Genomic DNA, 12,637 nt, shown 5'->3' with positions numbered 1-12,637 from the left:
AACTGCACTCTTGATAAACCTGAAGGGACAGCCTCAGAATAATAAGGCCGTGCTGTGGGAAGGCAGAGCTAATGAAGCCGTGGATGCATTCATCATATTTACAGAAGACTGGGGCTAATCCATGTTATTAATGATTAACAGAAAAACCCTCATCCATCTGTCCATCCATCCGTCTTGCCTCACACACTCAGCTGGCCCTTTACACAAAGTTTTATATTGATTTAAAAAAAAAAAAGTTCAGTCATATCTGTATGTATATAATTTGAATTGTTGTGTGTGTAAGTGTTAACCTGTTTAAAGGTTCATTTAAAGCTCAATAAGATGTTTACCTGTTAAAATAAAAGAAAAGATAGAAATATGTTGACTGAATTGACAAAAAAAAATCCTAAAGCCAAGATGACATTATTAAGAAATCTAATTATATATTTTGTTGTCCAACCCACCTTCTAAAACCAAAAAACAATGTCATTAGAAATAAAGCAGCAAATTATCACAGTAAATTAACTGGAACTGGGTAATATTTGACAGTGTTGTTTAATAAATGATTAACACTTATTTTCAAAATTGTTGCCAATTTATCATCTGTCAGTATCCAAATTACTGTTTCAGCACTATACCACACAATTTTCTGGATTTTCTGTCAAAATATTTAATTGAAAATGCAGTCTTAATAAAATGTCTGTGTTGTATTAGGTTTAGGTTTGTATTAAATAATCATAATAATAATCATAATAATGTAAAAGACCCGCATTCAAACGTCTATTTGAAGAAGAAAATGTTTAAGTAATAGCATCAGAATATCCTGAAAGAAGTACTGTATAATAATTATTGATGTATTACTGTGTTTATCACTTTAATGTTGCAGCTAGGGTGGGGCTAGCTATTTTAATGAATCATAATTTATTTGTTGATTTTATTTTACATTATTAATAATAATTTGCAATGCTTACTAGTAGTTGAAGTTAATAAATAAATGTAATTAAGTAAAAAGTGCAGTATTTATCTATGACTAGTAGTAGTAAATGAAGAATAAGTGGCCAAAAAATTTATAAATATCTGAGTAGCTCAAAATTATAAAAGTAGACTACTTCCTACCTGAAATTAATACTTTGAAACCTGAGCAAATTGGCTTGGCTTTCAAAAGTATGGAAAGAAGACAATGCAAGAAGAAATTACGCCAAAATTTGAAAAAAAAAAAAAAAAAAAGTACAAGTAAATTACCTGTAAATTAGTCAAAACAAAACAAGTCAGAGAGCATTAAAAGAAAGGAAAGCAAAAATAGAATAACTATGAAAAAAAAATTAACATAATTTGAAATAATTAAATTTGATAATTATCAATATATTTTTTTCCTGGCTTTTTTTTTCTTTTTTCCCCAGACAGTTGTCCCTAGCTTTTTTAAAAACAACTTTCTTAATCTACTTATGTCTTAAAGTTGGTGGAGCATTTATTACAAAGTGGCTCATTGCTTTCTTTTCCCCCGATTTTGAAAAAAAAACACTATATGCTCAGGGTTTAAAGGCAAAAAAATACCCTTCAGATAATTTCCATATTGCTAATATTCATATTTTAAAGATTTAACCTTAAACTCGGACGTTTCTCAGATTGTTTGTTGGAGGAGAACCGGAAGTGATGTCAGACACGTGCTGCAGCATCCGGAGTGATTTGGTTAATTTGACAGGTGTGTGCATGAGGCGGTATGAAAGGTAAGAAGCAGTCTCGGAGAAACACTGTGTAGAAAGATGTCGATGTTTCTGTACACTGACGATTATGTGAAACACGAACCGAACACAATATAGGCTGAATATGAAGTTAGCTTCCGTAGCGTTTAGCGTTAGCTTCAACATGCTAGCTTAGTTTAGTTTTTACCGCTAATTCTCGCTGAACGCCACTTTACACCGCTGTGAAAAAGTCTGATAAATCACTTTCAGGTAGTCTTGGCATCCCTTCGTTTTCTGTGATATTTGGAAGAAGACAGTTTGTCAAATGACTACTTTTCAGCATCGTATTTTTGGGCACATTACATTGCTGAAGTTTAATAGCTAAATTGGTAAAAATCGAAGTAAGCTGCACATTTGTGTCCAGTCATTCTCACTGGGTTTAAATGACGATTGCCTACCGAGACTATTAAAATAATAAAAAAGTCTGATGAAATAGGACTTCTTGTAATGTCAATGTCATCAACTAGTAAATTAGTGTTCTTAAGCATCAATAGTTATAATTCAGTAATATAATACGTATCTGCATGAATTGTATTTAAGTAGGTGTTTGAATGCAGTTACTTGTAACGGAGTATTTCTATAATGTAGTTTGTACTTTTACTTTAGAAAAAAAGTCTGAATACTTTGGTCACCCTTGTGTTAATCATATTAATGCTGCCTGTATATATAATTAAGGTTAAACCAGAATGAGAATAGAAATATTAAAGACTGACGGATTTCAAAATATTTTTTAGACGTTAAAATAAATAAAATTAACAAAAATACTAGCACAGATGTATTCCACAACCAGATGTTCTTCTTTATGCTGGGTTTCTTTATCACGTAGTTAATCCTTTGTATGGTTTGACCTCATATTGCATATGCATTTTACTAAAATACAAAATCTGGCCACATTTGAGTTTAAGTACTGGAAAGACAAGTTTCAGACCACCCACCACTTCATTATTTTTATAATATAATCAGTGATGGGTGAATGAAGCCTTAAGAAGCTATGCAGCTTTCTATTTGTGCTAAAAGGAAAAAAAAGAAAGAGGGATAAAAACTTTGGGTCTTAAAATGAAGCTAACACAGTGACATCTGGTGGCTCGTGAAAGTTAAAGCAACCCATCAAGACTCTTGCCAAAATGATATGACATTTATAGTTTTAGTCTCTTATGTGTGTTAAAATTCTTGTGTGTTATTAAAATTTTCATACTTTTTATCAGAAGTGCTGCATTTAATGTAGATTTTATTTTGCAATATCTTATAAAAAATAATGAATGCATTTATTGTCCAAAAATATTTTTGCTGATCAGAAACATTCAAGTAGCTTCTCTGTAAGTTTATGTGTTTTAACTTCATATGCATTCGTGTAACATTATTACTTCATATGACCCACGGTCTAAACACAATGTGTTGAAAAAGTGTGCTTTACTGGTATGAAACAAGCTTCTTAGCCTGGATGTCCTCTGCTCAATTTTAAAGATAATATAGTTGTGTTATTTTAAGTGCTGCACTATGCTGTACACACAAGCTAACCTGTGATGTATTCTTTATCATGCACAGCCTGCTTCGGTACATCAGCTCAGTGTCATTTGAAATTAAAAATCTATTGTAGACCACAAATCTTTTTAATGTCACCTAGACTTTGTCAGAAGTCAAGTTGATTTTATTTTTTCTTATTAAAGAAGATTACTACACAGAGCCGTATTTAACATAAAACTTAAGGAGGGGACAGATGTCCCTGTGTGCTCAATCAAGATCTGGTACCTTGCCTCTGGCGATAGAAGTCCTTAGGTATAAAGGTATTCCTCAAGACCAGCGTTTGTGTGTTTGGTGTGATCTTGAAGCTGTTGAAAATAATGTGCCAAAGCCTTGCTTTGTTAAGTTTATGCACTCTTAGTATGTAGAGGTTAACATCAGGACTGTTTTTTGGTCTTTTGTGCTTTTTTTGTTCTGTGCATGATAGTGAGTACATTCAGTTCAAATTTTTCTTTCAGGTTCTGTTTAGGATGTGACCGTTTCTGATCCTGCAGCCATGCAGTCAGTGTTGGGCTCTGAACATCAAAAGTGAGTAAAATAACGCATCAAAAGTAAAGTGATGCTAGAATGTTGTTACTTGTGCTACAATGTACTGTTTTTAGATTTTTTTTATGGGTCTTTCTTTTTTGGGATTGTCTGGCCTCCTGGCCATTCTTGTGGAAGCAATATCTCAACAATGCCTCTGGAAATTTCTTCAAGTTTTTGAAAATGTTTGCTTGGACTCAAGGATGAGCTGATTAAATTTTGTTATTCAAAGGTAGGGTTGGAAAATAACTTTTTTGTCCACCTGCCACTGTGGTTGACTCCATGGATTACCACAGCTTTTTTTGGCTGGTGAGTGAAGCAATTCTAACATCCATTTGCATATTTGACCAGTAACTGGTGCTAATTTCGTACTCTGGTCAAAGGTCACGCTAACCTTGCATTTGTCTCATTCTTGTAAACGCGATATCTCAAGAACACCATCAGGGAATTTCTTCAAATTTGGCACAAATGTTCAAGTGGACTGAACAATGAGCTGTATAGAACTTTGTGTTCAAAAGTCAAGATCACTGTGGCATCATCCGTCTCATTCTTGAGAATGCAATATCTGAAGATGGTTTCCTCAAAATTGGCACTTACCTCCACTTTGACTGAAGAATGAACTGATTAGAAGGGGGTGGGTGAAGGATCCATAATTTCACATACATACATACATGGACTTGACGGGCGCGTGGATGTTTAACTCAAGCTCATAAATGGTCTGTAGCTACAACAAAAAATGTTATTTGCTAATGGAAATAAACCTACAAACATTTAAAAAATACCATAAATGAGGCACAGAGCTCATGGTGATTCTTTATCTGATACACCTCCTATTTTCGATATAGTTCACTATATTTACAGTATGCCATTTTATTTGATTGTCTGAATTCTGGTTATTAAATTTAGGCCCTACATTGTGCCATCTCACAATGCAGTGTGTGGTATCAATGCAAATTGAAAATATTGATCTGCATCATCCTCTTTCAGATGCGCCTTTATTTTGAAACTCTGTGTCTGCATCACACTGCGTCAGGCAGATGATGGCAAGCAGCCAAAAGAAAGATGATGAGGATAACATTATTCACTCGAAAATAAATCAGAAATTTGTTTTCAGAGACAGGGCTAACAGACAGAGCACGTCATATGTAAACAAAAGCTGTCCTCAGAAAATACAATGCATATGCTGGGCATTTCATTTTGCTAACTCGCAGCAACACTAGCTGCTCTGTTTCAACAATGTTTGACTGATAAAATGTGCATGCAGGCTGAAATTCATCTGTGCTGTTCTTGTTGGGAGAGGCAGTGACTTAAACAAGCAGTGAGTAAGAGAAAGCATTAATAATACATGTAAAATGGTAGAGTTATGAGTAAAGAAAATGTCCAATAGCCTCTACGCTAATTTATGCAATGTAAAATGCCAGAGGCTTATGGTAAAAACGTTACTGTGTTGTATATGTGGGGATGACGTGACTTGCAAAGACAATTGTTTTGTCTATGATACTTGACAGTTATTATTGAACAGAGTTTTGTACTTTTGTTAAATGTAGTGAGGATGTTGGGAGAAGTCTGTCTTCAAGTCAGATAGCCCTGAAGATTTAGGAAAAAGATCATGGTCTGAGGTAAAATGAAAAAATTTTTCTAGCTTTTTGTCCAAAAATTATTTTTAAAAAAGAGTTGGCAGCTTCCTCTGTGACTGACTGTGTTAAATGAGCATATAATATTGTTTCATATGGATTGGCCCCTAAATTGAATCAAATCGAAATCATATCAGTGGCAGACTTTTTGAGATCAGCAAATACTATATCGTTGTCCAAAGTATCAATTTAATGTCGTATATGTTTTTTTGAGAAAATCAGTGATATACACCCTAGACTAAACTATAAATTATAAAGGGAATAGTGGATAAATGGGTTAACTTAGCCATAGGCTTTGTTTGGCTCTACACCCCGAGCACTGAAATAGTTTGGAAAATGGAAAGATTCTATAGCTAACTAATTAAGTCATAAACTCATCAGCTGATTCGCACTTGTCTTGATTAACACTGTTAAGGTTAATTATATATGTCACTTTAATTTGCAGGTCTGGTCCATCCATGCCTTGTGCCCTTTGGCCAGTGGACCTCAAGTTAACTCACTTGGACTGGAACCCTGAAGCCACCCTGATACACTTCCAGGGACAGTACCTTACCATATGTGAATTTGACTATAATGTTTTGCAAGGGGAAATACAAAATATACCAAAGACCAAAGCTGCAGTGGAAATTGGAGAGTTTTGCCTCGTGGAAGATTTCACCACATGCCGCTGGTACAGAGGAAGAGTCCAGAACCGAAACAAGGACTTGTTTGATGTTTTCCTAATAGATCATGGCAATGTCTTGAGTGTCGACATCGCCCACATATCTTCGTGTTCAAACGACCTGTTCATCCTGCCTCCCAAGGTAGTTTGTGGCTTCCTTGCAAATGTACTGCTGCTTCAAGGTTGTTCTCCTTCTTTAGTGGATGTATACCTCTCTAACCTAATTGGGAGTAATGTCACAGGTTACATTCAAGCCCTCCTGCCCCACAAAGTGCTCCTTTTGGAAGCCCTTGACATCAACAATGATCTTGTGAGACATGGGTTTGGGAGGCATGTGGACACAGATACATTTATTCTCTTGGTTGGGATGCTCACAGAGGTGCCATTAAAACAAAACATAGAGCCAGTGCCTGACTTACTCATTGAAAAACCAAGGGGACAAGAGTTTTGCTTCAAACCATCTGGTTTGCAGACATATGAAGACATTCTGTCATTCTGTGGACCAAGATTGAGTTGTGGGACACGTGCCAAAGTGCGTGTAACTGCTGCTGTCAACCCTAGTCTGTTTTACTGTCAGATGACCAGTATGGAAACAGAACTTTGGGAAATGTCAAAGAAGTTGGCTGCTGTTAATGAGTTGAAAGCCAAAGAACACAATCAGAAGACTCCAGAAAATCTGGGTTTACTGTGCTCTGTCAAAAGTAAAGATGGGAAATGGTATAGAGGCTTTATACAGCATCTCCCAGTTAATTCTCAACTTAGAGTTTTGTTCATTGACTACGGATTCTTTGAATCCGTCAAAGTTGAGAGCGTCCACAGGTTGCCACCTGATCTCTATTCTACACCCATCATGGCGTTCCCATGCTCGCTCTCCTTAAGTGATGAGAATGAGGCGGTCAAAACTCAACAGTTGAGTTTTCTCAAGGCAGGTTTGCTTGGAGGAGTTTTAGATGTGGAGATCGTACATTTTGATGAAGAACAGCACCTCTACACTATGACAGTCATTGGTGCAGCAGATAATCATGTGGAGGAACTAGAGCCGATTCATGAGCTTCCTAGAATGAATATACAGTCAGTCTCTCAGACAGAAGAATTGTTACCTCAGTGTGGCTATTTAAATTGTGAGACCATCATGAGCAAAGTGTTGCATCAAGCACTAGAAGCAGAAGATCTGGATGCAGACTCCGTCTTTGTGGGCTATGTTGAACATGTCCAGAATCCAAACAGCTTCTGGATCCGAACACAAAAACGCAATGATGAGTTTGACGACATGATGTCAAAACTGGCAGATAACTTTAGCCAAGTGAAGCTGGATGAAAACGTTCTTTTGAATCCTGAGCCTGGGACACTGTGCTGTGCAGTTTATGAGGAAGACATGCATTTCTACAGGGGTGTAGTGACAGACACTCTTGAGCATGGAGCAGAAGTCCTTTTTATCGATTTTGGGAACATTGAGAAAGTGCCACACATGTTGATCAAGAAGATACCTGAGAAATTTGCCAGCAAATCAGCCTTTGCCTTCTGTTGCACCCTTCTTAATGTTATTCCTTTTGATGACGACTGGAGCAGTGCCACCTCTGACTTTTTCAGACAAGCTGTGTCAAACAAAGCCCTTCTAGTTCATGTTGTCCAGATGAGAAAAAACAAACTTATTGTCGATCTCTATGAGATGGGAAATGACAACAATCAAAGTATCACTGAGCTCCTGATCTCCTCCAAACAAGCTCAATACTGGAAAAACATTACCATAGAGCCTGTGGTACAAAACAATGCAAATGTGATAGAAAAAACAAGGTGCCCAAGAGATAGTGTGACATCAGACATCAGTGGGAATACAGAACCATCAGAGGAGGAGGAGAAGGTGAAGGAGGAGGAAAAGACGAAGGAGAAAACATGCAAAAATCAAACTGAAAAGACAGAAGCCCCCTCTAGCTTCAAAGCGTTAAGCATCAAGCCTGGGTGTGATTTCGCTGTGGGATGCTCTTACATCAAGTCTCCATCAGAATTCTGGTGCCAGCCTCTAGATAGGGTTCCAGGTTTGGAGGAACTGATGGATAAAGTTCAGCGATATTACTCTACCCACACAGTCCCCCTCCAATCAGGGAATTCATATTGTGTTGCAAAGTCACCTCAAGATGAAAAGTGGTACAGGGCTCTCATCACAGAAAGACAGAACGGTCATGCCAGAGTGTTCCTGGTTGACTATGGCTGGAGCCTCCAAATCAAGGAGCACAATCTCCAAGCAATAATGCCAGAATATCTGTATTTGGAAGTACAAGCTTTTAGGTGCAGCCTTTACAACCTGATTGAACCTAATGACCCCAAGAACTATGGGGATTGGAGTGAAGAGGTTTGTAAGTTGCTGAAAGAGTTTGCCCTCAACTGCACAAGTGGTCTAAGATGTACAGTTCTTTCTCAGCTGAATGTGAAAAACAAAGGGCTGTGCAATGCTGTAGAACTCTACAACACCCAAACCCAACAGAGCATAACAACTTTGTTCTTGGAACGGGGCCTGTCAAGCAAAGCAACAGTCTCAACAATGCAGTTGTCCACAGCGTCTCCTGAGTCTTTTGTCTACTCTTCATATGACTTAGGTCCTGGAAATGAAGAACAAGTCTACATCACTCATGTTAGCAGTCAGTGGGATATCTACTGCCACCTTGAGAGAAACACTAAAGTCATTGAAGAGCTCGAAAAGAAAATTTCAGAGGAGACTGAGAAAAAGATGCAAGCTAGTACAAGACCAGTTGTAACAAAGCTGTGCCTGGCAAAATACTTTGATGGCAAATGGTACAGGGGCTTTGCACATCCTGTTCAGTCGCCTCTGCATCTCAGTGTGTTTTTTGTGGACTATGGAAACACAAACATATCTGAGAAAACCCATGTCATGTTTATCCCCAGAGACTCTGCTGATTTGTTGTACACGCCCATGCAGGCTGTGAGATGTAGCCTTGCTTCAGTGTCCAAGGAAAAGCTCTGTGCAGAGGTCAAGGAATGGCTTAATGGTGCAATCCTCAATAAGCAAGTGAGAGCCATCATAGCTGGAAAGAGTGAAGATGGTTCATTTTATGTTGAACTGTTTGATGGAGATGTTAACATCAACAGGAAGGTAAAGGAGATCATTGCCAGTCATTCACCGAAACCAAAGACAGTTGTGAGTTTTGAAATGAGCAGCACAAAGACAAAAACTCGCCATAAAACAAACACAAAGACTCTTGTTGAGTCCAAGAGTCAGCGTGAAAGGAAACCTTCAAATTCTTCCACATTGAATGCCTACAGACACACTCATGTTGGGAGTGCACCCAGCCAAAAGAAAAAAGACATGAAAAAAGATGTTCAAGGGAAAGCTAAGATGAAGAAGATACAGGTAAAACAACACAATGAGGATAATGAAAAGAGCTGTGGCCCTTTAAAACCTCATAGAACCTCTCAGTTGAAACAAGAAAAAGAGTACCTTGAAAAAAACACAAAGTCAGCACAGCCAAAGGAAACAGAGATTCCTCAGCTGTTGAGCTTGCCAGATTTAAAAGTGAGCGCTGGTTTCAGGGCAACATGTTTTGTTTCCCACATTGACTCGGTCAACAGTTTTTTCCTTCAACTGTCGGAAGATGAACCTGCCATCTTGAAAATGGTTGAAGACCTCAATTCAAGTGTCTTAAAAGATTCCTTGATCACCCCCACTTCTCTGAGAATCAATGACCTTGTTGTGGCTGAGTATGAAGAAGATGGCGCTCTGTATCGTTCTGCTGTGAAGGACTTTGAAGGAAGTTCCTGTTTCAAAGTTGAGTTTGTTGACTATGGAAATTCTGCAATCGTGGGAGAAAAAAAGATGTACTCCATCCCAAAGAAGTATCTTTCTCAGCCAAGATTCAGCATATCATGCTCCCTATTAGACACAAGCAGGTACGAAAATGATACTTCTTTCACTGATGCTGTGATGAACAGGCCTCTCATGGTTGACTTTGTCCATCAACATGGAACTCATTGGGAGGTCAAGTTTGAAATTCTTGATGGACCAGTTGGTCTTCCACTGGCACTTGAACAAGCTGCTGAAAGTAGCACCAAAACCAGAAATGAAAAGGAGGGTCCTGTGATTTCATCTGAGATAGAAGAGAAAATGAGATTCTGTGACGAAGAAGACTTCCCAAGGAAAGAAGTGAGTGAAAATGAAACGACTCAATCAAAAAGAATGACTCCTCAAGTGGATGGTGAGAACTTAATGCTGAAAACGTCAGCTGCCACACTGTCACCTAAACTAGAAGCACATAGGACATCCACCAGAAACATGGATGATATTGAGGATGAAAGAAAAACCTCAAAATCCTCTGTCAAAGCGATGAGTGATTGGGCAGATGAAATCCTACCTCAAATTATTCAAACTAAAGACACAAAAAAGGTTACAGTTCTGTCAGTCTCAACTAACGGCAATTTTTACGCCAGACTGAAGGAGACCAGTGAACTGCTTGCTGCATTGGAAAGTTGCATAGCTGACAACCTCTACAAGTGCAAGATGGTAGCCAAAGAGGATCTCAAAGAAGGTCTGAAGTGCTTAGTTCAAGAACACAAGCACAAGCAGTGGTACAGGGCTGTTGTTCAACGTGTGGGACAGGAAAAATGCCAGGTCCTTCTTATGGATCATGGAATAAAGGAAGAAATTTCAAGTAGTTCTATTCGACAACAGTGTAGTGAGCTGACAAAAATCCCCCACTTTGCAGTTTTGTGCAAGGTGAACTGCCTTGGGTTCAGTGAGGGAGTGGGTGCTGAAGAATTGTGGTGTGAAACTCTCAAACCAATGATAGGCAAAGAACTCAAACTGGTGTTTGTTTGTTATTCAGAAGCTGATAAACTTTGGAAGGTTGAAATTGTCATCAATGAACTGTTCCTCACTCACCAGATCACAACCTTACTGCAGCAAAATGAAGAGATGATCCTGCCATCCTCTGAAACTAGAACTCAGAAAGCAAAAGAACAATCCAACTTGGACACAGGCACTCCCCAGCAACTTGACTTTGCCCCTGTTGATACAGACAAAGCGTATTCTGGCTTTGCCGCTGCAGTGACAACTCCATTTGAATTTTGCGTTGTTCTGGAAGACTTGCTTCTCGTCATGAACAAAGTGTCCATAATGTTGGACGACCTCCCTGGACAGATGCCTCCTCTTCCTGAAGCCCACCTTGTCCCTAACACCTGTTGCCTGTTGAAATCAGACACCAAGAACAAATGGTGCAGGGCTGAAATTGTACACATTAACAACACAGCAGTTTTTAACCTGGTGGATTATGGTCATCATGAATGCATCTCATACAAGGACTGTGCCCAGCTGAAGAGGCTTCCTGAGGAGATGACAAACCTCCCAAAGGTAACATATCCCTGCATCCTGAGAGGGGTGAAGCCGGTTGGAGAGGATGGGCAGTGGACAGATGAAGCAGCAGTCTTCTTTCAGCAGTGTTTGTGTCAGAAAAACCTCCAGATCTTCTTCAGGGAGTTTGTGTCAAACACACACTGGAAGGTGGACATCCTGGCAGATGGCATCCATGTTGCCAAGGAACTGGTGGATGCTGGACACGGCAATTATATGGACATCATGCTAGGACTGAGGTAGGCTCTGAGCACGTTGTATTTATCATTATGCAATACTTTTAGCAACATGTCTATAACTTTTATTTTTCACTTTTTCACAATTAAGTTATTAATTTATGCAAAGTGTTGTCAAAAATATTTTGGCTACATCTCAAATCTAAATGTCTGAAACAGTATCAGTACTCATTTTCTGCAGTTACTATCCACTTATATCAGCTGTGCTTTCTTGTTCTCTTTTATTGCAAATGTGTACTACAGTCATTCTGCCACAGACCAAAAAAGAAGTAGTCTTTGACATCGCCTTGTTATAATTTTCATTTACTAAAAATTTTATATGTTATGGCCTAGATGTAATTTTTCCATGTGGTATACAAAATGGTATTGAATATCAATGTTTTTCAGTGTTTTCAATTCAAATTCTAGTATAGAGACACCAATACTACATAGAACACACTATTTTGAGAGCAGTAAAGCTGCAGCAACATCTATCGAAGACATTTCATTCATCAGGGGTGATTTCCTGGACTCGTACAAAGAAATCTGAAACTAAATAATTTTGAATCCAAAAAAATGGGATCAAATCAGATTAAAAATGTGGTTCTTGGTTTTTGCAACAGGAAAAAAAAAACATTTTAAAATACTTTATCATTTTTAACATTAATCATTTTAAAATTGGCATTTTTCAGAAAAAAAAACCCCAAACTGTTAAATTAAAAACAAAGTGACAATGTTGCTGTCAAGAATGGATAAAGAAAAATGTGTGCAGATTTTGAAGCTTAATACATATATCTTTTTTCTTTATTTCTGATTCTATCAGGTTCCAGGAACAGAGCCCACATAAAGCTGTTCGTCTTCACCCTGACAGTGAGGAGGAGTGTGGCCAGGAAGATGAAGACTCTGACAGGAAGTCACAACTATCTTTTGAGGCTCCCGACAAAGTAGAGAAGATGTTACTCAGCACTGTGTCTGGAACAAGGCAATGTAAGAAGTTTTGA

At 38.1% G+C, this 12,637-nt stretch overlaps 1 protein-coding gene across 1 annotated transcript; it reads left to right on the top strand.

Moving 5' to 3' along the window:
• The first annotated feature begins 1,699 nt into the window (after positions 1–1,699).
• On the top strand, positions 1,700–12,637 carry tdrd15 (tudor domain containing 15). The gene is given in 4 exon segments (XM_042503952.1): positions 1,700–1,706; positions 3,701–3,770; positions 5,847–11,660; positions 12,460–12,637. Coding segments are annotated over 4 exon segments (6,069 nt in total).

Source organism: Plectropomus leopardus, chromosome 16, assembly GCF_008729295.1.
Source record: "Plectropomus leopardus isolate mb chromosome 16, YSFRI_Pleo_2.0, whole genome shotgun sequence".
In the NCBI taxonomy this organism is placed as follows: Eukaryota; Metazoa; Chordata; class Actinopteri; order Perciformes; family Serranidae; genus Plectropomus; species Plectropomus leopardus.
Note: the sequence above shows the minus strand (reverse complement) of the source record. Positions and strands in the feature narration are given on the sequence as shown.